Genomic DNA, 22,570 nt, shown 5'->3' with positions numbered 1-22,570 from the left:
AGACTGATTTCAGACCAATCTGTCTGAGCTTGAATGAAGGAATTTATCAGTGCTTCTGGTGCTTGAACTTTTAAGAGCAAAGGCTCTTCCCTTCTTATAACCCTTTGCAATGACTAATCCCAACCATGACTAGGCAAGATTGCTGGCTGGGTTTGCTCGTGGGAGGGAAATCCACCAGGCTGCAGCTTTAATCCGGCTTTGCATTGTGGAAGCCTGTCTAGCTATCCTTTTTTCCTGGTTTAGGAGGAGATGGAACCTTGTCAGCATTTGAGCAGAGGTGGCTATCAGAGCCAGAGTCAGGGGTCAAAAGGCTTTGCTCATAGTCTATGGCCAAATGGTTATTAAAGACCACTTCATCTCATTTAAACTTATAAATAAAGAAACTGGGGTACAAAGGGGATAAATTGCTGATAATTGGCGATCGATTCCGGAGCCTAAATTGACTCTATTTCCATCTCAGTAGACGCCTCACTTTTTCTTATTCCCTTGGCTCCCTCACTCTTCCTGCATACCCAGGGAACTTCAGTGCAGCATTCTAATGCTTGGTCAGCATGATTCCTAAATTTTCTAGCAGGCTTGACTCACTAAGACAGCTCCAGTTCCCTGAGTGTGTAAAGCACTCCCACCTCTAAGCGAGACGGAGGCGGCAGAAAAGGAACCCTAGGGCGTGAGCCGGGGAAGGGGGGCGTGCGGGGCAAGGCGGGGCACCGCGAGACGTGCTCGTCTGTTCAGGGAGCGGCAACCCAAGAGAGACTCTCAGGTCGAGTCCCGCCCTGCATGGCGATTACACGGTGGTGGGAGGCGGACGAAGGGAGTGCACAAGGGGCGGGACGTGCGTCTCTGTGCCCCACTCGTTTCTCCCTGGGCCAGGAGAGAGAGACAGTCTTTCAGAAGCGCACGCTGTACTTGTTCAGTGTAGAAGGGGTAACGCTCAGCTGACTCCCTCCTAGACTGGGGATTGGCTCTGCAGGGTGTGCGAAACTCTCCGAAAGGAGCTGGAGACAAGTACTTGACCGGCGGTGCGCGGCCGCGCCCAGTCGCGCCCAGGGTCGCCCAGTCGCGCCGAGCCCCGCGCAGGAACGCGCCTGAAGCCCCGCCCCGCCCGTGACGAGCGCGCGCGGGGCCTCTGCCCCATCCCTCGCCCGCGCGTTCCCCTCCACGCTGCCTCCTCCGTTCCCCGCCCCCTCGCCTCAGGGGCTGCCCTCGTAGCTGCCTGACTTGAGGTCCGGCAGCTTCTGCTTTTCCTGCCCCTTCCGAGGGACCGAGGGAGCTCACCCCGTGGGCAGCGGTGCTCTCGGAACACGTGGCCATTTCGGAGCAGGTTGGAGTGAGCAGCGGGCGGCGCTGCGGGGACAGGCGCGGTGGGCAGCCCCAGGGGCAGCGGCAGGGTCCTGGCGGGGGGAGGACAGGGTTGCGGCGGGCGGAACGGTGTCTCCTTCACTTCGCCCTCCAGCCGCGGCAGTTGCAGCGGGACGCCGAGCTAGCCGAGCGGCCTCAGCTGCTGGCGGAGCGGCAGCGGTGCCTCCCCCTCCCCCCAGGAGACCACCAGGTACCGCCGCGCCCGCCTCACTCGGACCTTGGGGCCTAGGCCCCGGCGGCCAAGCAGGACGCCTGAGCCGGACTCGGGGTCGGCCCCGACTCCCTAAGATGGCCGCGCTGCCCTGCGGCCCTCTCCCCTCTGTCTGAGACCCCCTTCTGGTCCCTTGATTCGCCTCTGAGCCCCGCTGACCGCACTTCTTGTCCCTCCCTCAGATCACCTCTCCCCGCGGCCTCGCCATGGCGACCTACGGACAGACCTCTCCGCGGCGTAAGTAGAGCGGAGATCTCTGCGGGATGGGGCGGCGGTGTCTGGGCAGCCGAAGCCTCCCGACCAGAAAACCGCAGCTTTTTTCCCCCTCTCTCTCCAAGGGCTTGGAAGTTCGCCCCTTTCGGTAGCCACTCCACCGTCTGACTTCTCTGGCTTTGCGGAGGAGGGGCTGGGTGGTTGGATTTCGGATAGGGGGACTGACTAGGCTTGGGGAGCTGGTCTGTAGCCGCATTCACGTTCAGCTTTGACGAACTCAGAAGCAGAAAGTTATTAATGATTGGGTTCAGCTTTTGCAGGATTGGATCGGTCACGTTTTTAGGGGAAGTAGTAACCCCCTGTGTGAGGGCGCAAGGTCATTCGTTACATGTGCTTCTAAGGGCGTGGGCGTGCTATGTAGGATGAATGAGCTGGTGTAAAGACCTCAGATTGCTTGCCCTTAAGCCTCACAGCGTGGGCCGAGGACTTGAGTGTTATACTAATACGTTTAAAGTGCATTTGATATTTAGTTGATGTAGGCGCTTGAGTGAAACATAAATGGCTTTATTATTTTTTTAAGTTCCAATATTTAAGTTTCAGAAGTATGAATTATCTTTCTCTTTCTACTTCGGAATATTGGTTTTGATCTCCGTGAGGATACTAAAGGATGAACAGGGGGGAGAGGGACTTGTCTTAGTTTTTAATCTTATCTCATTTGGTTAAATCAACACATTCCAGTGAATTTTGGCAGGTATATCTGTATGTACAGATATATACGTGTGTATGTGTTTGATTCTTTGTACTAGTCCCATCCTAGGAAGTGAGGCTACAGGCACTGTGTAAATTTAGGAATAGAAAATCTTTTTATATATTTTGGAGGGAATTTCCCAAGTTTGTATAAACACTTAACTGTGATTATCTATTTTAGAAATTAGCCTTTGGTGCTGATACCTCCTTCATGGATCATACTAGACTACAGTGTTACTGTAGCTTCTAGTGGTATCAAAACCAAGTTGGACTGCTTGGATTTAAAGGTAGCAGTGGGTCATAAGCTAGTTCTTGGACAGACTGGGAGAACAGGGAAGTTAACACTGGAATGTTTCTTCCCACCAGCAATGTGTATTCCTCCATCATATGCTGACCTTGGCAAAGCTGCCAGAGATATATTCAACAAAGGATTTGGTAAGAACTGTTTAAAAATTTTAGATCTGAAGCGAAAATGTGTGTTTGGATTGCTTAGTGAATTAGTAATTTCTTCAGATTGTAAATATCTTGCTGCACTAAGTCTTCTATTAGCTACATTTAAGGTAACATTTCTGTTAAAAGAGTACTGTAACAATCCACATTTCCCTCCATCCCACATTTCCTCCCTCCATCCCAATTTCCTCCTTTTTTTCATACTTCAGTTCAGGGAATTTACCTTTAAGAAAAAAAACAATTGTGCTTTCATTTCCTTTGGATATAGTTTAGGCCTTGGTTGACTAGAATTACGATGTTTTACTGTTTTTTGCTTTTATGGTGGTGACTCATAAAGGGTTATGGGTTTCTGCAAATAAATTTGGGTTTTGTTAAAGATTTTGTTCCACACCCCACCCTCCCTATCCTTTAGGTTATTTCCCCAGTTGTTCAAATTATTAATTCCAAAGCGAGGTATGCCTTTGGGATAAATGTTCTAAATGCCTGTATCATAAAAAACTATTGACTATTTTGATATTTAAGTTGAATTGATTTTCTGATCTGATGTTTAGGTTTGAAAAGCATGTTTTAATAAATGCTTTGATAAGATGATTTGGAAGCTGTTTTTGAGGATGGGTGCCAAATACACACCAACATACTAGGAAAGCTTCATAGAGATGTTCTGTCCTTTACATGTTAGTTTACATAGAATAATTTAAATTGTTTTCATTTAAATATTGTATATCAACACACATTTTTATCCCCCTCTGAATATGTGAAATCTTTCTGGGTTTTGTTTTTTTAAATGTAGAGTCAGCTATTGGTATGCATCCTTTATACAAAAAGATCATTTTGTTCTTTTTTGCTCTCTACTTGAAGGTTTTGGGTTGGTGAAACTGGATGTGAAAACAAAGTCATGCAGTGGCGTGGTGAGTGTTAGGTGTTTGATAAGTTCTGACGAGCCTTTATACAATTTTTCAACCCATAAAATAGTCATAACTGAAAGATGTCTACCCATTTTATCTTAAAGAAGGGGCAAAAGATAATTTCGTTTTAAGGGAATTTTATCTTGATTTATTTTGGCTTTGGATATGATTTCTGATTTTCATGTGGTCTTTTGCCATATTACTTTGTATGCACAAGGAACTCAGGAAGGACACTGGTCATGTGGGATTCTGTTTACTCAGTAAGGTTGCAAGCTTAAAGGCAGGGAACCTGTTATGCTTTTTTGTAACCCCTTCTTTTAATGCCTGTGAAAAACATTAAGAGTTCTGGGCATAAAAATATTCAGTAACTCTTAATTTGAGTTTACTAATCGTTTATGTAATGGTCATATTCTAGCAGCCCACCTTGGGGAAGATTTCCACTTGTATTTTGTGAATTTAGAGAGTCCTAAATTTGAGTATTTTTAAAGAGGTTACTATTTTGATATTTGGATGTCTTGATCCTGCCTAACAAACTCCCTCAAAGAGAGTAAAGTAAAAATTAATTTTGTGTAATTTTTTTCTTCTAAAATTTTTTGTTTGGGGATTGTTTTGGGGATGGATATAGTGTGCATATTGAATATTATTGGTTATTTTGATAAATTCTTCCTACAGTTGTTAACTCCCTTAGTGCATATACCTGGTATTTATTTAACTTAATCATTTTGTAGTTTCTCAATGCCTAGACTTGGATTTCTGGGGTTTTATATTGGTCGCATCTGTTTTTTTGGTTTCTTTGGTCTGAGTATTTAGTGTGGTTGAGTGACTTACTTGCTCAAGGTAACAGGTTACAGAGCAGTGACTTAGTGTTTGTTTTGTGTTCCCTCTCTTAACCTATTGCCCCTTATAAACCACTTGCTGTGTATTTGCTGAAACACAAAAGGCCTTCTAAAAAAAGTAGAAGACTCAATTCTTGTGTTTAAAAAGCTTGCTTGCTGGCTGGAGAGACAAAATAAACTTTAAAGTGGGGAACAGTCAGAGCAGTATATCTAGTACTAGATTGTTTGATAAATCAAAATCTTTGTTGGAAAGGAAAGGCTTATTGTGGATAGGAATTTTATGAAGTTAAGCTTAAGAACATGAAGGATATATAAGAGCTTGATTAGATATAGTATGTTTTAACTTACATTTAATGTATGTAATTCAGAAACGTGGTACTGATCTTGTAATATGTACCTGGCCCCAAATAGTCCCATTTCTCACCTGAACTGCAAAGATGTCTGGGCCACGGCAGAAGGTAGAAGCCTAAATGTCTCGGTGAGGAGTGAAAGGGAGAGTATAAGCTCCACCAGTGCTGTCATCTGACCCAATTCTGGTCCCAGATCACACTGTGATCTTCTTGGTTTTGTGTCTTGAGGACTCCTTGGCATGTACTTGGCATGTATATAAGCTGGCTCCGTCTGTGGGCTGATGGGTGGCAGTGGGTGGGACCTCAAGAATCATTAATCATTGTCACTCAGGACTAAAAATAGCTACTCATACACATTTGCATTTCAAGTATCTGTTAGAACGTGGCTCCATATATATTTATATTGTTTTAATAATGCATTCCTGTTGTGTAGAGCATGTGAAAATGTGCAAAGCTTTCAAAGTCTCAGTCCAAGTTAATCCTCGAGAAGTAGGTTTTGTTATTACAGTTGAGGTAACTGAGACCTAGAGAAGTGTCTTCCTCAGTGTTACTCATTTAGTAAATGCCAGCCAGAACTGGATGTCAGGACTCCTAATTTCATATCCAGTCAGTGTTCTTCCCTAACACAATTTGGTGCTTTTTAGTATGGGCATTGAGTGCCAAGCTTTGACTTGAAATTTCTGTTACTGAAAGCATCTAATTTCAGGAGATTGTATGTAAGACCTAAAGAATTGAGTCTGTTTCACGGCAGAGCAATAGTTACACAAATGCTCTGTTTTCTAAGTGAAGGATGATTTGGTCTTTTCTCCTTTTGATAGAGTTGTTGGTATTTCCTGATTCTGCAGGTATCACAATTTCAGGTCGAAGGCTTTTCTTTATTAGTTCAGATCAGCCATCTTTAAACTTGGCTTTCCAATGGCCTTAAGAGTATAACCATCATTAGCAGTCAGATCAGAACCCTCAAAGGGCATTTTTAACATTTTATCTTGGAAGATTTCAGTTGCTTGCCTGTATACTAAGCTCTGAAAGGTTAGATTTCTGGATTATCTGTAGCAGATTTTGAATTTCAGATAAGCCCTCTCCATATTATGCCTTCCTTTTTAGTTGGTGTGTAGTTAGGGATTGGCAAGTTATTTATATTTGCTACAAACATAAGATTATATAGTGCACTTCAAATTGATCACTGCATAGGTTGTTTTTTCTACTAATATCATCTGTTGTACAGAGTATAGTTTATATTATGCATGATATAAACCAGTTATAGAGTAAATCTCCTATAATTTCCCTCCCCCTGTTTTTTTTTTTTTTTAATGAGAATGTAAAGATGGTTGGAAAGGCATTAAACCTGATGAAGACTCTTTATGTCAGAAACAGAATATTGAGGTTACCAAAGAGTTTTTTTAAAAAATCTTTTGTTTGTGGCATAGATTCTTACAGTGGGGTGCTTTCCTTTTAAGGATTTTCAGGAACCATTTCATAGTAAATTGTGTATAAACTCAGATTTTAATGAAGGGTGTCTGTGATTAGCCATACTGACCTATTTAGTGTTTCATTCAATATCAGGCAGATTGGAAGCAGTACTAAAACATCCATCCATCCCCACTGATTTTTGTTGAATCCCAAATAAAATCACCTTAGCAGAAGTTTCCTTAAAAGCTGTATAGTTTGTTGTTCACTTGAGAATCAGATACAAGTAACTTTTGATCCATTGGTTGGAAATGTCAGCAGTAGTAAGATGTAGTCAGTAACTTACAGGCTAATTTGTCACTCTTGTATATACTCAGTAGCAGAGGGTAGGAGTGTTTGGGAAGCTAGAAAAAAGAGGATTAGTGAAATTATTATGTTTCAGTGGGTTTTTATGTGTGTGTGTGTGTGTGTGTGTGTGTGTGTGTGTGTGTAAATTAGGAAGTGGATTCTTCTAGGCTTATGAGAAAGTTCCTGAAGTTTGTCTTGTCTTGTTAGGAATTCTCAACATCTGGTTCATCTAATACAGACACTGGTAAAGTTACCGGGACCTTGGAGACCAAATATAAATGGTGTGAGTATGGTCTGACTTTCACAGAAAAGTGGAACACTGATAATACTCTGGGAACAGAAATCGCTATTGAAGACCAGGTAACGTCTGAAAATGTGCTTTAGTATTAATTATTTTATTTTTGTATTTCAAAAAAGAAATAAAGCTGAAAACAAATTCTTTTTCTCTCAAAACAGATTTGTCAAGGTTTGAAGCTGACATTTGATACCACCTTTTCACCAAACACGGGGTAAGCATGGACATTTTTATCTGCTTTAAATTTAAAAGCATTCTTCTTTGGTATATTTAAGAAAGGTGCACATTCAGCTGCCTTGTGGTGGTGAATTTCTGTTTCTGCCTTTGGAGCATGAGCAGTGTGGTTGTTGGCTTGCCTTCAGATATTTGCCTCTTATTGTGACACTAACTTGGGTACCTAACATGTTTTTTATAGGCTTTTGTGACTGATAACCAGTTCTGCAAAGCAGTCTTCCTATGGTGGTGGTGGTGGTCCAGTCGCCCCTTGTGCCTGTCTTTTAGTTCATTGAGCCTTTTTTTTTTTTACCTCTTATGATTATCTTGCTACCTCTTATACAGGCATACCTTGGAGATATTGCAGGTTTGGTTCCAAACCACTGCAATAAAGTGAATATTGTAAAAAAGCGAGTCATACAGATTTTTTGGTTTCCCAGTGCATATAAAAGTTACGTTTACACTATACTGTTGTCTGTTAAGTGTGCAGTAGCATTATGTTGGGGAAAAAAACAATGTACATACCTTAATTTAAAAATACTTTATTTCTAAAAAATGCCAACAATCATCTGAGCCTTCGCCAAGTCGTAGTAGTAACATCAGAAGATCAGTGACCACAGATCACTGTAACAAATATAATAATAGTAATAAAGTTTGAAATATTGTGAGAATTACCAAAATGTGACAACGGCAACACAAAGTGAACAAATGCTGTTGGAAAAAAACACCCAAACAGATTTGCTTAATGCAGGATTGCTGCAAACCCTCAGTTGCTACAAATCCTGCTACAAACAGGTGGTGGGGGGGAGGGAAACACAGTAAAGTGAACTGCAGTAAAAGAACGAAGTGTGCCTGTACTCCCCAGTTACAGTGAGGTTCATTTAAATCTGTTTTGTGCCCTCTGTGCAGAAGTTATGTCTGTAAATCTTTCCCACTGACATCAGTTTTAAGACAGTTTGTTCTTTTTCCAGAAAGAAAAGTGGTAAAATCAAGTCTTCTTACAAGAGGGAATGTATAAACCTTGGTTGTGATGTTGACTTTGATTTTGCTGGACCTGCAATCCACGGTTCAGCAGTCTTTGGTTATGAAGGCTGGCTTGCTGGGTACCAGATGACCTTTGACAGTGCCAAATCAAAGCTGACAAGGAATAACTTTGCAGTGGGCTACAGGACTGGGGACTTCCAGCTACACACTAATGTGTGAGTATTTCTTTTGTGGGATATTACGATGTAGGACCTCAAAGTGGTATTGATGTCTCCTGTCATCTGTGAATCTAAGTACAATGTAAAGGCGTTCTCTTAACATAAAAAGATCATCCTTGGGCATTTCTAGAATGCCCTTCAGAAGTGTACAGTAAAAACCATTAGTCTGAGTTTTGGTGCTGAGAGAGTAAATGTTCATTTCACATGAGGCTTGATGTGCTTTGGATTTTTAGAAGAGGCTAAGACGGGAGTTCCTTGGTGGTCTAGTGGTTAGGATTTGGAGCTTTCACTGCCGTGGCCCAGGTTCAGTCCCGGGTCAGGGAACTCAGATTCCACAAGCTGCATGGTATGGCCAAAAAAAAAGGCTAAGACATTGCCAAACTCTGTGTGCATTCATTTGACTTCATTGTCTGTGATGTGTGAGGTGCTCATTTGATAGGATTACCTAAAATGTATAGTTTTTACATAACCCAAGTTAAATGTATATGTAGAAAGGACTTAAAAATAATTTTTTCCCTTATAAAAATGATGCATTGGTATATAACAGAAGTACAAAGAAGAAAACAAAAATGTTTCATAATCCCACCATCTACACGTATAATTTTTGTTAATTGTTATTGCTTTGATGTTTCATCTTTTTATATGTTTGTATATAAAATACATACCAAAAAGGCTGTTTTATAACCTTCTCCCCCACCTTAATACATTTTGATCATTTTCCTATAGCATTATATATTCTTAGTGATGGTTAGTGGCTGCATGATAATTCTGCTGGATAGATATGCCATGATTGATTTGACCAATCCCTGTTTTTGGACATAAGTTGGGAAAGACCTTTGATGACATTTTTTTAAATATTTATTTATTTATTTATTTATTTTTGGCTGTGTTGGGTCTTCGTAGCTGTGCGCGGGCTTTCTCTAGTTGCGGTGAGCGGGGGCTGCTCCTCGTTTCAGTGCGTGAGCTTCTCATCGCAGTGGCTTCTCCTGTTGTGGCGCACAGGCTCTAGGCGCGCGGGCTCTAGAGCGCAGGCTCAGTAGTTGTGGCGTATGGGCTTGGTTGCTCCGCAGCATGTGGGATCTTCCCGGACCAGGGCTCGAACCCGTGTCCCTTGCATTGGCAGATGGATTCTTAACCACTGCGCCACCAGGGAAGCCCCGAAAAGACCTTTTAGAACTAAAGTTTTCAGTGGAACACTAGAGACCCATGTAAGCAATGGCTTTTATTTAAATGTAATGCTACAGTATCAGCCTTGTGCCTTAGACATTATTACATTGTCTAGTCTAGGTTGACTAATTTAAAATATCTTATAGCAATGATGGGACAGAATTTGGAGGATCAATTTATCAGAAAGTATGTGAAGATCTTGACACTTCAGTAAACCTTGCTTGGACATCAGGAACCAACTGTACTCGCTTTGGCATTGCAGCTAAATATCAGTTGGATCCCACTGCTTCCATTTCTGTGAGTACTGCTGTGGGCTTAGAATGGGATTTTGGTTGTGGGACTTAATCTTTGGGTATATTGGATTGTGCTGAAAATTTGAACTGTGGTTCATACAATTCCCAGTTTACACACAGATTGGGACTAGAACTCGGGAATGCTGCTTTTTTTGTTGAGACAGAGATGTTTGCTATCCAGGCCACAGGAGTTTGATTAAATTAACTTCAAAAGCTGCTGAAGTAATGTAGATAATAACTATGAGGGCCAAGCCTGTCCAAGCCCAGGGATGCCAGTGTTTTGGGCCCTGGGCATTTCTCATTCTGGTTGGAAGGTAATAGTACTTTGTTACTTTGTGTTTGTCTTTATGGTTTACAAAATATCTTCAGATTTGATCTGAGCAGCCAGTGGTACACATGCTGTTTTGCAAGTGAAGAAACCAAAGCTTGGAGAGAGGAAGGACTTAGACAACAGCTAGGGAAGGAAGGAAAGAGAGGTAGGGCCAGGACTGGACTTGCATGTCTTTTGATTTCCCTTCTGTCTAGGGTGACTAGGTAGCTCATCCTGCTTTGCCCGGGACTATCCCAACTTCAGCACTGAAAGTCCTGCATCCCAGGAACTCCCTCCCCTCTATCATGGGTTGGTTGGGTTGCATGGCCACCCTAGTCCTGTCCTTATACTCTTTCTGCTATTTCTTCCTTCAGTCATAGTGGATTGTAGTAGGAGGGAGTACAGTGTCTGAGGGTATAGAGTGCTGGCTCCAGTTTCAGGCATATCAGCAGCTCTTCCTGTGTGTTAGTTGCTTACAGGTCAGGTACCATATGTACTAGAATGAAAGAGTTAAACCTTCCGTGAGAGTTATTTCTGTTACATAAAGTCATCTTCATTCCTGAGGACGATATGTTTTGATAATTTAGGCAGTTAAGTTTTAGCCCCATTCTTGTTTTAGCTTAGCAGAGTTGTAATCAGAGAAAATGAGAAGCACCCGGAATGCTTTTCCTGTTGGCAAGGCAGTGATTCATTTATTTTTCCCGTCTCTATTTCTGACTACACTGTAGCAGTAAAATCCTCAGGATTCACACAGCACACTGTGCTGTGGTAGCTACATTTCTATTCTCTTCAAATATATGTCTATGGCACCATCACAAGTTTAATGCCAGCAGAAGATGCAGCTCTCTCACAATCTAAAATGGGAAGGCAGCTTGGGACCTGTGTGCCAGTGAGTGACTTCTGGGGATTAGTTTGGAAAACTATTGAATATTTAGCATGGTCCACCTAAGTAGTGCTGCTGTTACCCTAATCAAGCATCACCCCTGAAGCATTGCATAATGCTCCATTACTTTCATGGTTGACTCCTAAAATAGTAGGAGCTATTTTATTGTTTGGGGCTCTTAATTTGTTTGGCGCAAGATGGTTACTAGTGGGGCATTTCTTCCTTAGACAAATAACTCACATGGTCATTGGTGGCTCATGAAGACTTGGCTGTAGTGCCAAGTGAATACAAGTTTAGTTTCTGTGACTTTTGCCTGTATAGTTGGATCATTTCTCTCTCAATTGGGCTGTTTTGATATACATTACAAAAGAGTGTAGACATCAAATCATTTCCAAGTCTGTTTTGATCCCAGAGGCTGTTTGTTACCTTTTTATTACCATAGCACTCAAAAGGCTGAAGAGCAAAGTTACCTGACTAGGCAACCTAGGCCTTGGAGAGCAGGGTGAGATGCCCCCATTTACAGCCATAGGCCTCTGGTGTGGCTTAAGTGATGTCAGTAGTGGGAGAGAATGGAGCTAGAAGCTTCTCCTGACCATGTCTTGCTCTCCAGGATTCCTTCCAGCCCTTGAAAGTCTGTGACTAAAATCCTAAAATAGTAGAATTGTACAAGGAGGGAAGGGGTCTGGATTGGCAAATGATGCTCCTTTGGAACGCCTTCTTAAGCACAGTCCAGTTATATACAGCCAAGACTCAAGGGCATTAATGAGAGGTATGAGAAAGTGAGGTGAAGGAGTTGTAGTCAGTCTCTTTCTTCAGAGGAAGTGCTTGTCATTTGGAGATTTAGAACGTGCATGGTTTAGATTCTTTAGGAATACCCTTGAAAGTAGTGTGTGTCGTAGTCACAAATTTAAACTATACACATGCCATACTTTGAGGGTGGTGTGTGTGTCAATGTCATGTAGTTAGTGAGCCTGGTGAACTTCCATTACCCACATTCCGGTATGGTTTTATGTGCTAGATTAGACTCAACAAGGACAGTTTTTATGAGAGTGCTTAGGCTTTTGTGCTATATGGACAATTTGGGGTCTGTGGACACATCCCAAAAGATTGCAAGAGTTTTGTGTCCTGCTGACAATTTGAATTTAGTGGATGAGGATTAAGTGGCACCTAGTTTTTGCTTAGCTTAATACAATATTAAATTTTATTAACTCACGTGGAAAAGTGAACGCGTCATAATTGTATGATAGGGAAACACCCAGGGGCTTTGTCTCTCCATTCAAAAATTTGCCTTACATTTGTTTTTGCCTTTTATCTTAGGCAAAAGTCAACAACTCTAGTTTAATTGGAGTGGGCTACACTCAGACTCTGAGGCCTGGTAAGTATTAAGGATTGTTCTGATAGTGGTTTCAAAATTAGTTTCATTTCTCAGCTTTTTTTTTTTTTAATGGAAACTTTTGAGTTTATGCTTCAAAAGGCAGTATTAAGAGAATGAAAAGACATACCATAGACTGAGAAAAATGTTTGCAAATCATACAAAGGACTTGTACCCATAACATGTAAAGAACTCTTACAACTCAATAATGTGACAAACAACCCAATTAAAAAATGGCAAAAGACTTTCAGAGACATGTATATGAAGACAAACAAATAGCTAATTAGCACAGGAAAAGGTGCTCAGTGTCATTAGTCATTAAGTAAATGTAAATTAAAACCACAATGAAATACCACTTCTACCCACTAGAATGGATATAATAAAACATTAGAAAATAACAAGTGTAGATGAAGATAGGGAGAAGGTAGAGCCCTCACACAGTGCTGGCATGCACATAAAATATTACAGCCACTTTGGAAAACAGACTGTTAAGATGTTTTTTTAAAAATAGATCTTTATTGGAGTATAATTTCTTCATAATACCGTGTTAGTTTCTGTTGCACAACAAAGCGAATCAGCCATATGCATACATATATCCCCATATCCCCTCCCTCTTGAGCCTCCCTCCCATCCTCCCTATCCCACCCCTCTAGGTCATCGCAAAGCACCAAGCCGATCTCCCTGTGCTACGCTGCTGCTTCCCACCAGCCAACTATTTTACATTTGGTAGTGTATATATGTTGAAGCTTCTCTCACTTCGTCCCAGCTTCGCCCTCCCACCCCATGTCATCAAGTCCATTCTCTTATGTCTACCTCTTTATTCCTGCCCTGCGACCAGGTTCATCAGTACCATTTTTTTTTTAAGATTCCATATGTATGCGTTAGCATACGGTATTTGTTTTTCTCTTTTTGACTTACTTCACTCTGTATGACAGACCCTAGGTCCATCCACCTCACTACAAATAACTCAATTTCGTTTCTTTTTATGACTGAGTGATATTCCATTATATATATGTGCCACATCTTCTTCATCCATTCATCTGTCGATGGACATCTAGGTTGGTTCCATGTCCTGGCTATTGTAAATGGTGCTTGCAGTGAACATTGGGGTGCATGTGTCTGGTTTTCTCAGGGTATATGCCCAGTAGTGGGATTGTTGGGTCATATGGTAGTTCTGTTTTTAGTTTTTTAAGGAACCTCCATACTGTCTTGCATAGTGGTTGTATCAATTTACATTCCCGCCAACAGTGCAAGAGGGTTCCCTTTTCACCACACCCTTTCCAGCATTGATAATTTCTAGCTTTTTTGATAATGGCCATTCTCACCAGGGTGAGGTGATACACCATTGCAGTTTTGATTTGCATTTCTCTAATAATTAGTGATGTTGAGCATCTTTTCATGTGCCTCTTGGCCATCTGTATGTCTTCCTTGGTAAAATGTCTATTTAGGTCTTCTGCTCATTTTGTAACTGGATTGTTTGTTTTTTTGATATTAAGCTCCATGAGCTGTTTGTATATTTTGAGGTTAATCCTTTGTTGTTTCAATTGCAGATATTTTCTCCCATTCTGAGGGTTGTCTTTTTGTCTTGTTTATGGTTTCCTTTGCTGTGCAAAAAGTTTAATTAAGTCCCATTTGTTTCTTTTTGTTTTTATTTCTGTTACTCTAGGGGGTGGGCCAAAAAAGATCTTGCTGTGGTTTCTGTCAAAGAGTGTTTTTCCTCTAAAAGTTTTATAGTGTCTGGTCTTAACATTCAAGTCTTTAATCCATTTGGAGTTTATTTTTGTGTATGGTGTTAGGTAGTGTTCTAATTTCATTCTTTTACATGTAGCTGTCCAGTTTTCCCAGCACCACTTATTGAAGAGGCTGTCTTTTCTCCACTGTATGTTCTTGCCTCCTTTGTCGTAGATTAGATGCCCATATGTGCGTGGGTTTATCTTTGGGCATTCTATCCTGTACCATTGATCTATATTTCTGTTTTTGTGCCAGTACCATACTGTCTTGATTACTGTAGCTTTGTGGTATAGTTTGAAGTCAGGGAGCCTGATTCCTCCAACTCCATTTTTCTTTCTCAAGATTCAGCTTCTTTTGAAAACTTTTCAAGCATACAGAAGAATTGACAGAGAGTACAGTGAACACATGTTTACCTTTTGCCACAGTTTTTTATTCCTTTTTTTTTTTCTATGCTGGGCTGTTTGGAAGTTGCAGCTATCATGACATTTCCCTAAATGCTTCAGCATGCATCTCCTCAGAATAAGAACATTCTCCTGCATAACCACAATACTGTTATCACACCTGAGAAAGTTAACAGTGATTCCATATTATTATTTAATATCCATTCTCTATTTACTTTCCTCTCTTGTACCTGAAATGTCTTGTAGTAATTTTTATTTCTCCAATCATAGTTCACTCATTGCTTTGGTTGTTTGGTCTCTATAGCCTCATTTACTTTACATAGTATTTTGAGCCTTGCTGTGTTTTCTGGAGCGGTACTTCTCGAATACCAGTGTGTGCATGAATCACCTTGGGAATCTTATTAAAATACGTAGGTCTGGGGCGAGGGGTTCTGACTTCTAACAAGCTCTTAGGTGATGCCAGTGTTGCTGGTTCTTGAACCACCAGTTGAAGAACAAGGTTCTAAAGCGCTTGGAACTTTTTCCCCCAGACTTTTTGACTGTTTTGAAACCTAAAGAAAATAATGGTACCACGAACACTCATACCTTCCCCACATTGACCAATTACTAACATTTATTTTGTTTGTTTTATCTTTCCATGTCTGTATATATAATCCTTCTTTTCTTTTTTCCCCACATATCCTTATGAATTATTTAAATATGTTTTCCAAACACATAGATCAGCCCTAGCATACATATCATGAGAGTAAGACATTTTTAACTGCATTATTTTAAAGACATCATAACTATAATACTGTTTTCACAGCTAAGGGAATTAACAGTTTGAAATAATACTTAATATGTAGCGTATATTTGGATTTCTGCCCTTGTCCCAAAAGTGTCTCTTAATTGTAGCTTTTCCTTTCCAGGATCCAATTATGGTTGTCTTTTAGTCTGGATAGTGTTTTGAACATGATTATATTTTCCAGAGCTGTTTGAGCTTTATTATGAACGTTCTTATGCTCTGGGACTTGATGCCTTCCTTACTGTGGATGTGCAAATGAATTGTCTGGTGTCTCAGATACTCCCAAGCGCCCTCTGGTGGCTGGCACTAGTAGGTCATCTGATAAGCTGAGGAAAAAGACAGGTTGTGGCGTGACTGCAGACACTCCCATGAGGTGTTTCAGGCACATGATAGTTGTCTGCTTTTGTTTACAGGTGTGAAGCTTACACTGTCTGCTCTGGTAGATGGGAAGAGCATTAATGCTGGAGGCCACAAACTTGGGCTTGCCCTGGAGCTGGAGGCTTAATCCAGCTGAAAGAAACCTTTGGGAATGGATATCAGAAGATTTGGCCTTAATATATTTCCAGTGTGACCAGCAGGCTTCCCCCCAACCCCCACCCAAGAAGGTGATCAAAACAAAGGATGATCTAAACAAGAGCTGTATTTTAAATATTTAGGCAGTTACTTGTTAGCTGGTTTCTAGTTGAATTGGTTATCTTATCTAGTTACCAATGCTGCAGTCGTGCAGTCACCTATACATTATTTAAATGTATTTAACTGTTAAATGCGCTACCCACCAAGAATGAAATAGACCTTTATGAAAACTGTGCAATTGTGTGCATGTTTGTTTTTATGTTTCTTTTAACATTGAATATTGCCATTGAATGAGATGGATCAGTGGATGTTTTAAGATGAGGTTAAAATTTTTTGTTAATTTCAACCATCATTAGAATTACTTTTGGTATCCCAAAACATTACAAATTATGAATAAAACAAGTATACATAATTAATGACTCTTTAAGTATTTGCAGAGTTAAAAACTTGGCAGCTAGGGTCAAATCTTCCTTGTTTCTAGCTAGTACTTTATTTTTCCAGTGAGCATTTATTTTGCTCTTTTCATAAATCTGTGCCACAGAGTCCTCTGACCCGAGAGTAACTCCATGAGATTTTTAGACTACAAAAAAGTAAGAAGATATATGCCTTCATATCTTCAGTTTGTAAATTTGAAAAATTACATTGGATCATTGTGAACTCCAGGAAGAGTTAACAAGTGATGAAAAAAGAGAAATGAAGGGATGGTGCTGAAGGTTGTATACACCCACCACACCCCTTTGGGTTGTTGCTTTGGAAATGATCCAGGCCCTAGTTAGGTGGGATGGGATGAGGTGTAGGGAAAGGGAGTAAGGCGTAGACAGACAGTGTCAGTACCCAGAGGGTCTGTAGAATGGAAGTGTATGGGCCCCAGTGAGAGGTCATTACTCATTTCTTTTCAGGCAGGCACTGAGAAGCTTGGGCCTAAGCTTGTGACCAGAGTGCCTTCAGGCTATGTGGCCATTGGCCTTAATCTGGACTTGAGCTGAATGATAGAAATTAATAGATGATTCTGGTTGGAAAAGTAGGAAAGAGGGATTTTGATGGGAGAAGAGTTAGAAAGATACCATCGAAGGTTAGAGAAGGGTTTTGTTGAACAAATTCATAATACTAGATCTGTGGTATAGTTTGAAGTCAGAGAGAACAGATAAGAAAGTGTAGTACTTACTCATTACCCAAAAAGTCATACATGCTGAAAATTTCCAGGTCAAGAAGAATCTGATGAGAGATTAGCAACCCAAACAAGCTTTCCATACAGGTGGAATGGGAGGCACAAAGGCCCTTTCTGATCTCACTGTTTGTCCTAAGGGACTGGCTGGAATGGCCCATTGAATAAGACACATAACTTAATGGCAGTAAGTTGGAATTTGAACCAGTTTGTTTGAATCAGGCAGGACCTATTGCTAGGTAAGAAGAAAAACAGGAAAGGGTGTCTGCAAGCTAGGTATGAAAGTGTCTCTTGTATTTTCAGGATACTTAAGAGTAAAATGGACCTATTCACCCATGTGCTTCGTATATACTTTTATAAGTGGGAGAGGATAGTTCACAGCCAGGTTCCTGAGGGTTGTCTGAAATGCAAGTATGTATCCCAAATGCTGTAGGGTTATGAAAGTTGCCCGCTGTGGGTCATGGGGCTCCTGTGGCCTTGATATGTTAGAAATTAATAGATGATTAATTTATTAATCAGCAGCCTCCAGGTTCAGTTCCACCACCCACGCCTAACAGATGGTGGCAAAACCTAATTCTAGGCTGGTGCCATTTCTGCCTGAGGCTGTGTTGGTGGAAAGGAGACTTCATATCTGAGCCTGATCTTCATTTGTGGTGTGGAGATAAGATCTTCCTATGGATTGTGGAGGTTTAAACCACAAGAGTGAAGCACCTGGCTCCCTCTCCACCTTGGCTCATAGGCTCATAGATGTTTGTGTTGGAAAGCTTAACTTTCTCTTCATCTTCCTCTGGGGAACTTGTTAAAAACTGCCTCCTACCTACTGTCCTGTCTGCTTCACACCTCTGGCCAGTGATCCCACTCAGTCTCTCATGTTCTTCAAGGACTTCAGGGGGAGAACAGGATACATACTCCAGTCAACCTTGAGGCCCTCAGGTCGAAGTCAAGTGGCCTGGTCTCAGGTGATGTTGACCAGGGCCTCCACTGCAGAGGTGAGGCCAGGCTGACAGTTCTGTAACAACATGGGCCAACGGCCAGCAGAATTGGCATAACCTACAGCACTTACACGGAGCAAGGCCCTTTTCCTGCCATCAGATCCCAGATTGGTCTCCACTGGTTCCAGCTGCACTGAACAGGAACTTCATTCATTTGCCCCTCTTAGGAAGAGGTGTTAGAGGGAGACCACAGGGGCTCTACCAGGCTTCCAGCCCTCAGATCCTGTGGAGGCAAATCTCCACAAGGAGCTGGGGTTTTTGACCAACTGCATGTGGGCAGGTCAATTAAAACTTTTGATATCCTGCTTCCAGTCAGCTGGAAGCTCCTGTGGTCAGGCCACAGCCCTGGTGCCAGAGGGTCCTCAGGAGTGTGCCAGGGAGGGGATGAACATCTGTGGCCTCAAGGCTCCGTTTTGTTGAAGATGTAGCCAGTGCGGGGCCTTCACTTCCTACCCCACTTCAGCACATATGGAGGCTCAGAAGATCATTGTGTCCCAGGCCTCACTTTATTGTCAGATTTAAAACTCGATGTCGATGGCTGGGGGTCCCAGGGCCCCTCCCTTGAGGCCACTCGCTAGGGGCCAGCCCTAGATCTTGAAGGCTAAGGTGAGGCCGTCGCCCAGGGGCAGGAGGCTGATGTGGACCCTGGCGTCCCGCAGAATGCGCTCATTCAGGTTTCGCACACACTGGGCCGCCTTGTCCTGTGGTTTAGGCTGCAACACCTCTCCACGCCACAGGACCTGCGGAGGGGCGGGGCATCGTGGGGGCGGGGCCGGGGGGGTGCCTGAGCAGGAGGCGGGGTGAGAGCTGGAGACCCAGGACCTGAGCAGGGGAAAGTGGAAAATCTGGGGACTCAGTTCGAATACCTGGTGGGAGGGGCTTACGTGATTGTACTAGGCGGGGCTCTGGGGCAGGGGGGCGAGGAGGAGCCCAAGGAAAAGACGGACCCAGCTCAAGAGGGTCTTTCTCCCCCGGGGCTGCCCCTTACACTGAGCACAGCGAGGACGCCTCCGGGTCGCAGCAGCTGCAGGCACCGCTCGTAGTAGGCGGTGCAGTTCTCCTTGTCCGCATCCACCACGGCCACATCGAAGGTGCCGGCCTCGCCCGCGGCCAGGAGCTCATCTTGCGGGGGAGGGAGGGGCAGATGCAGCTGAGTCCGCAGGCCCCAGCGGCCGGAAGACCCCGCCCAGGCCGGCCCAGGCGCTGTGACCATTCAGGTACTCGAGGGCCCCTGCCTGCCACTCTGCATGTGGCCGCGTACCGGGTGGCGGGGGGGGGGGCTGTCATTGCCCAAGCCCGCCCTTTGGACCGGGTCACTACCTCGCGCCGGGTGGTCTCATTTGGGAAATGGCGCCAAGGCCCTTTCCGCTCCGTTGCTCACCCAGGGTCTCCAGGGCGGGTTTCAACCGAAGTTCGATCTTGTGCTCCTCCTCGGCCTGCGTGCGGGAGGAGCGGGGTCAGAGTCAGCATATCCTTTCTTCCGGAGCTGGGAGTGGCCGGGCTCCAGGGGCCCGACGAGGGCCTCAGGTGTGTGGGACACTTACCTGCCTCCACAGGGGACGTCCCAGCTCCGGGGGCCCTGCGTCCACTTCGCAGGTCACCACGCGCCCAGCCGGGGGCAGCGCCAGGGCCAACGCTAGGGCCGAGTAGCCTGTGAAAGTGCCTGGGGACGTGGACAGGGACAGGCTCAGGCCAGAGTGGGGCGACGGCCCGGTGACTCCGGCCCCCAGTGACCCCAGCCGCGCGCCCTACCCAGGTCCAGCGCCTTCTTAGCCTTGATGAGGCGAGCCAGGTTGGCCAAGAGCTGGGCCTGCTCACAGGTCATCATGGAATCGCCCTGCGGCTGCTCCAGGGTCAGCTGCTTGGGGGAGGAGAGGGTCGCACTAGCCCTGCCAGTCACCCAGCTGAGCCCCAGGTTTAGGGCCCCCAGAGGCGTGGCTGTGGGCGTGGCCCAGGGGCGGACCCTCATGGAACGCCCAACCATGCCCGGCCTGCGCGGACGGGGGCCACCGACCAGCCCTAGGTCACACAGCCACGTGGGTCCCTCCCGGCCCGAGATGGGCGCCCGTTCCCGCTTCCGGCCCTGCTGACCAGCCGCAGGCTCCGCAGCGCCGGGTGCTCCCGCATGGAGCGGCTCAGCAGATACTGCCACAGGGGGCTGTCCTCCGGGGGCAGCAGGCGCTTCTCTCGCCGGGATCGCCATGGAGGGAACCGTCTCCCTGCCGGGGAGGGGTGGTGCTGGGTCAGGGCCTGGGGCTCCAGGGCGCCAGGGGTGAGCCTCAGCCGCAGCCAGCCTCGCGGGTTCACGGGCTCTGCTCCTGCGTCCGCCCGCCCGCGGGGCCTCTGCCGAGGGTGCCGAAGGCCCGGCCCTACTCACCCAGGAAGAGGCCGCTGGCGAAGGCAGCGCCCAGTGCGGCCGAGCCCAGGGCGAGCGCGGCGGGCACAGAGAGCCGGGGCACGGGCTGGGTCATGGTGCGGGCAGGAGGCAGCGGCGTCCAGGTCACTTGCGCTAGGGCTACTGGGACCGCCCTGGGACCCGCGGGCCCTCGCGGCTCCAACTTGCCCGGGCAGTGCCCTCGGAGCCGCGGCCTCGACCACCATCTGGCGGCCTCATGGCCTTACTGCAAGCCCCGCCCAAGTGGGTCAGTCGTCATCTAGTGGCCGCTTTCGGAACTGTGCCGGCGGCTGTACTGCTTCCTCATCGCTACCATTTTTGCTGAGAACCCCCAGGGGCATAGGTGGGTGGGCGAGTAGAACGTCGGTATAACAGGATACTAACAGGTACAAATGATAGAAATTAAAGGAACCCTGGGAGGGACCGAAAGGATCTGGGGGGGAGGCCTCTTGGGGGAGGTCACCAAGGATGTCAAGTTGAAGGAATGTATGTTTGGGGGGAGTTGGGGTTTGGGAGCCCTGGGTCAGGTCTGGTTGATGGGGTGCTGAGACAACACCCTTAGTTAGAATCATGCTCTTGGGTGCCAGCTAGGCTTAGGTGTGAGATCTTGGGCCCATCAGTCTCTGAGCCTCAGTTTCCTTTGTGTAAAACTGGGACCACTGTCTTACTATTAATGGCACCAGATCCCATAGCCTGGCACGCAGTAGCTGCTCAAGAAATGGCAGCCGCTGTTATCATAAGTTGAAGATATCTTGGGGAGGAAAGATCAGAGGGCAGGTGAAGTCCCCTTTCAGGGCTGTTCCACAGGGACGCTATCCAGTGAACAGTGATGGGAACACCGACTGTGTGCCAAATAGGGTGAGGTGAAAGAAGCTCTCCTGGCTTGTGTTAGTGAAGCTGGGCTCAGAGACCACAGGACACAGGGAACTTGTGTGTCCCAGCTTCACAATTTTCTCTTCTGTAAAATGAGGTTCTTAACGGTCCTGACCTCTCAGGAGATGAAATGAGAAAATCCAGGTGAAGGATTCACACAGGGCCTGGGACTTAGTGGGCTGTAGCTGTTACATTTAAAAGGAGTCAGATTCCATCGGCTGTTGCTCCGCGGCTGTCCCCTGACACCAGCCTTCAGCAACCACACTGGGCAGACCTGAGCCCCACCGGGGGCTTTCTAGACGAGGCTCAGCCCCAGCAAGGCTCAGGGACAGGCTTGTTGGGGGAGGTTGGTGAGGGAGTGGTTTGGCTGAGGCTGAAGACGGGGCGAACTAAAGAAGCCCAGGCGAACTAAAGAAGCCTGGAGATCAGAGCCCGGAACTCAGAGCCCGGAACTGACCGGAGCTGCGGGAGCTCTGGGCCCGCGGGAGACCACGCAGGAGCGTGGACACACAATGAGCTCTTTTGACCCGGGGGAAACCAGAAGTGCTTTCATGGTTCCTCTGCTGAGACCCTTCCACCAGGCCAGGCGGCACCGGGGCGCTGGGCTCAGCCGAGGCTGCAAACCGGCACTCTCTTTCCTGTCTGGGGGTCTGGGTTTGGGCAGGCCCCCAGCTCACACTAGAACCTCTCTCCCCCCACCTGGCTTCAGGCCGGAGCCTGTGGAGGTGGGAGGCGGGCAGGGAGGGGAGGCATGTCACCATATATCCCCCTCAGATTAAAAAACTAATTTGAAAAGATTAATGTATTCCATTCTTGCTACGCTGGCTCTGATACCTCTGGGCCTGCGGCCGCCCTGCCCCCTGATTATTGAATTTTTATGGCCTGGTAATTAATTGCAGATTCCCTGTTTTGTTCTATTTCTTTTTCTCTGACATTTTAATTTCAACAAAAAGCAGTGGTCTCCATGCAGGTTCTCTCTGGAGATCCTAATGGTCTATAAAACAGAATGACTTATAGACGTGGCACCCACTTCAGTTGGCGAGCGATTGTTTGAAACCTTGCTGATCACGCAAAATTTAATTTTTCCACCTCCCT

General features: G+C 45.1%; 2 protein-coding genes and 1 long non-coding RNA gene across 6 annotated transcripts in view; 2 read left to right on the top strand and 1 right to left on the bottom strand.

The window, feature by feature from the left end:
* Positions 1-1,372: 1,372 nt before the first annotated feature.
* VDAC2 (voltage dependent anion channel 2) lies at positions 1,373-16,067 on the top strand. Its single transcript, XM_060111643.1, has 10 exons — positions 1,373-1,549; positions 1,753-1,807; positions 2,897-2,965; positions 3,839-3,888; positions 7,034-7,186; positions 7,283-7,335; positions 8,306-8,533; positions 9,850-10,000; positions 12,507-12,564; positions 15,891-16,067. The coding sequence occupies exons 2-10, from the start codon at positions 1,777-1,779 to the stop codon at positions 15,980-15,982; spliced, it is 885 nt and encodes a 294-aa protein (XP_059967626.1). The 5' UTR covers positions 1,373-1,549; positions 1,753-1,776; the 3' UTR covers positions 15,983-16,067.
* Positions 16,068-18,694: 2,627 nt separating this feature from the next.
* On the bottom strand, positions 18,695-20,831 carry COMTD1 (catechol-O-methyltransferase domain containing 1). 3 transcript variants are annotated; one of them, XM_060111645.1, is made up of 7 exons: positions 20,585-20,769; positions 20,299-20,426; positions 19,960-20,068; positions 19,752-19,870; positions 19,589-19,643; positions 19,196-19,329; positions 18,695-18,947 (listed from the first exon to the last, which is right to left on the bottom strand). In XM_060111645.1, the coding sequence occupies exons 1-7, from the start codon at positions 20,676-20,678 to the stop codon at positions 18,795-18,797; spliced, it is 792 nt and encodes a 263-aa protein (XP_059967628.1). In that variant the 5' UTR covers positions 20,679-20,769; the 3' UTR covers positions 18,695-18,794. The 3 variants fall into 3 exon arrangements, with proteins under 3 accessions (XP_059967628.1, XP_059967629.1, XP_059967627.1); XM_060111646.1 differs by having other exon boundaries at positions 19,960-20,065; XM_060111644.1 differs by lacking the exon at positions 19,960-20,068 and having other exon boundaries at positions 20,585-20,831.
* Positions 20,226-22,570, top strand: part of LOC132498127 (uncharacterized) — a 70,286-nt gene continuing 67,941 nt past the window's right edge. For both annotated transcript variants that reach the window (XR_009533736.1, XR_009533737.1), the window contains exon 1: positions 20,226-20,479. This is a non-coding gene — a long non-coding RNA (uncharacterized LOC132498127). The remainder of the gene's footprint in view (positions 20,480-22,570) is intronic.

Source organism: Mesoplodon densirostris, chromosome 1 (genome assembly GCF_025265405.1).
Source record: "Mesoplodon densirostris isolate mMesDen1 chromosome 1, mMesDen1 primary haplotype, whole genome shotgun sequence".
Classification (NCBI taxonomy): domain Eukaryota; kingdom Metazoa; phylum Chordata; class Mammalia; order Artiodactyla; family Ziphiidae; genus Mesoplodon; species Mesoplodon densirostris.
The sequence above is the reverse complement of the archived record's forward strand: the minus strand, read 5'-3'. Positions and strand labels throughout refer to the sequence as shown.

Coding starts and splice junctions, on each gene's coding strand:
- VDAC2 (XM_060111643.1), top strand. CDS start 1,777: ATGGCGACCTACGGACAGACCTCTCCGCGGC. Junction 10,001..12,506: donor ATCCCACTGCTTCCATTTCT/GTGAGTACTGCT, acceptor CTTTTATCTTAG/GCAAAAGTCAACAACTCTAG. Junction 12,565..15,890: donor CACTCAGACTCTGAGGCCTG/GTAAGTATTAAG, acceptor TTTTGTTTACAG/GTGTGAAGCTTACACTGTCT.
- COMTD1 (XM_060111644.1), bottom strand. CDS start 20,808: ATGGTGGTCGAGGCCGCGGCTCCGAGGGCACTGCCCGGGCAAGTTGGA. Junction 19,871..20,298: donor CGCTGCGGAGCCTGCGGCTG/GTCAGCAGGGCC, acceptor CCACGTCCCCAG/GCACTTTCACAGGCTACTCG. Junction 19,330..19,588: donor ACCCGCCCTGGAGACCCTGG/GTGAGCAACGGA, acceptor CTCCCCCGCAAG/ATGAGCTCCTGGCCGCGGGC.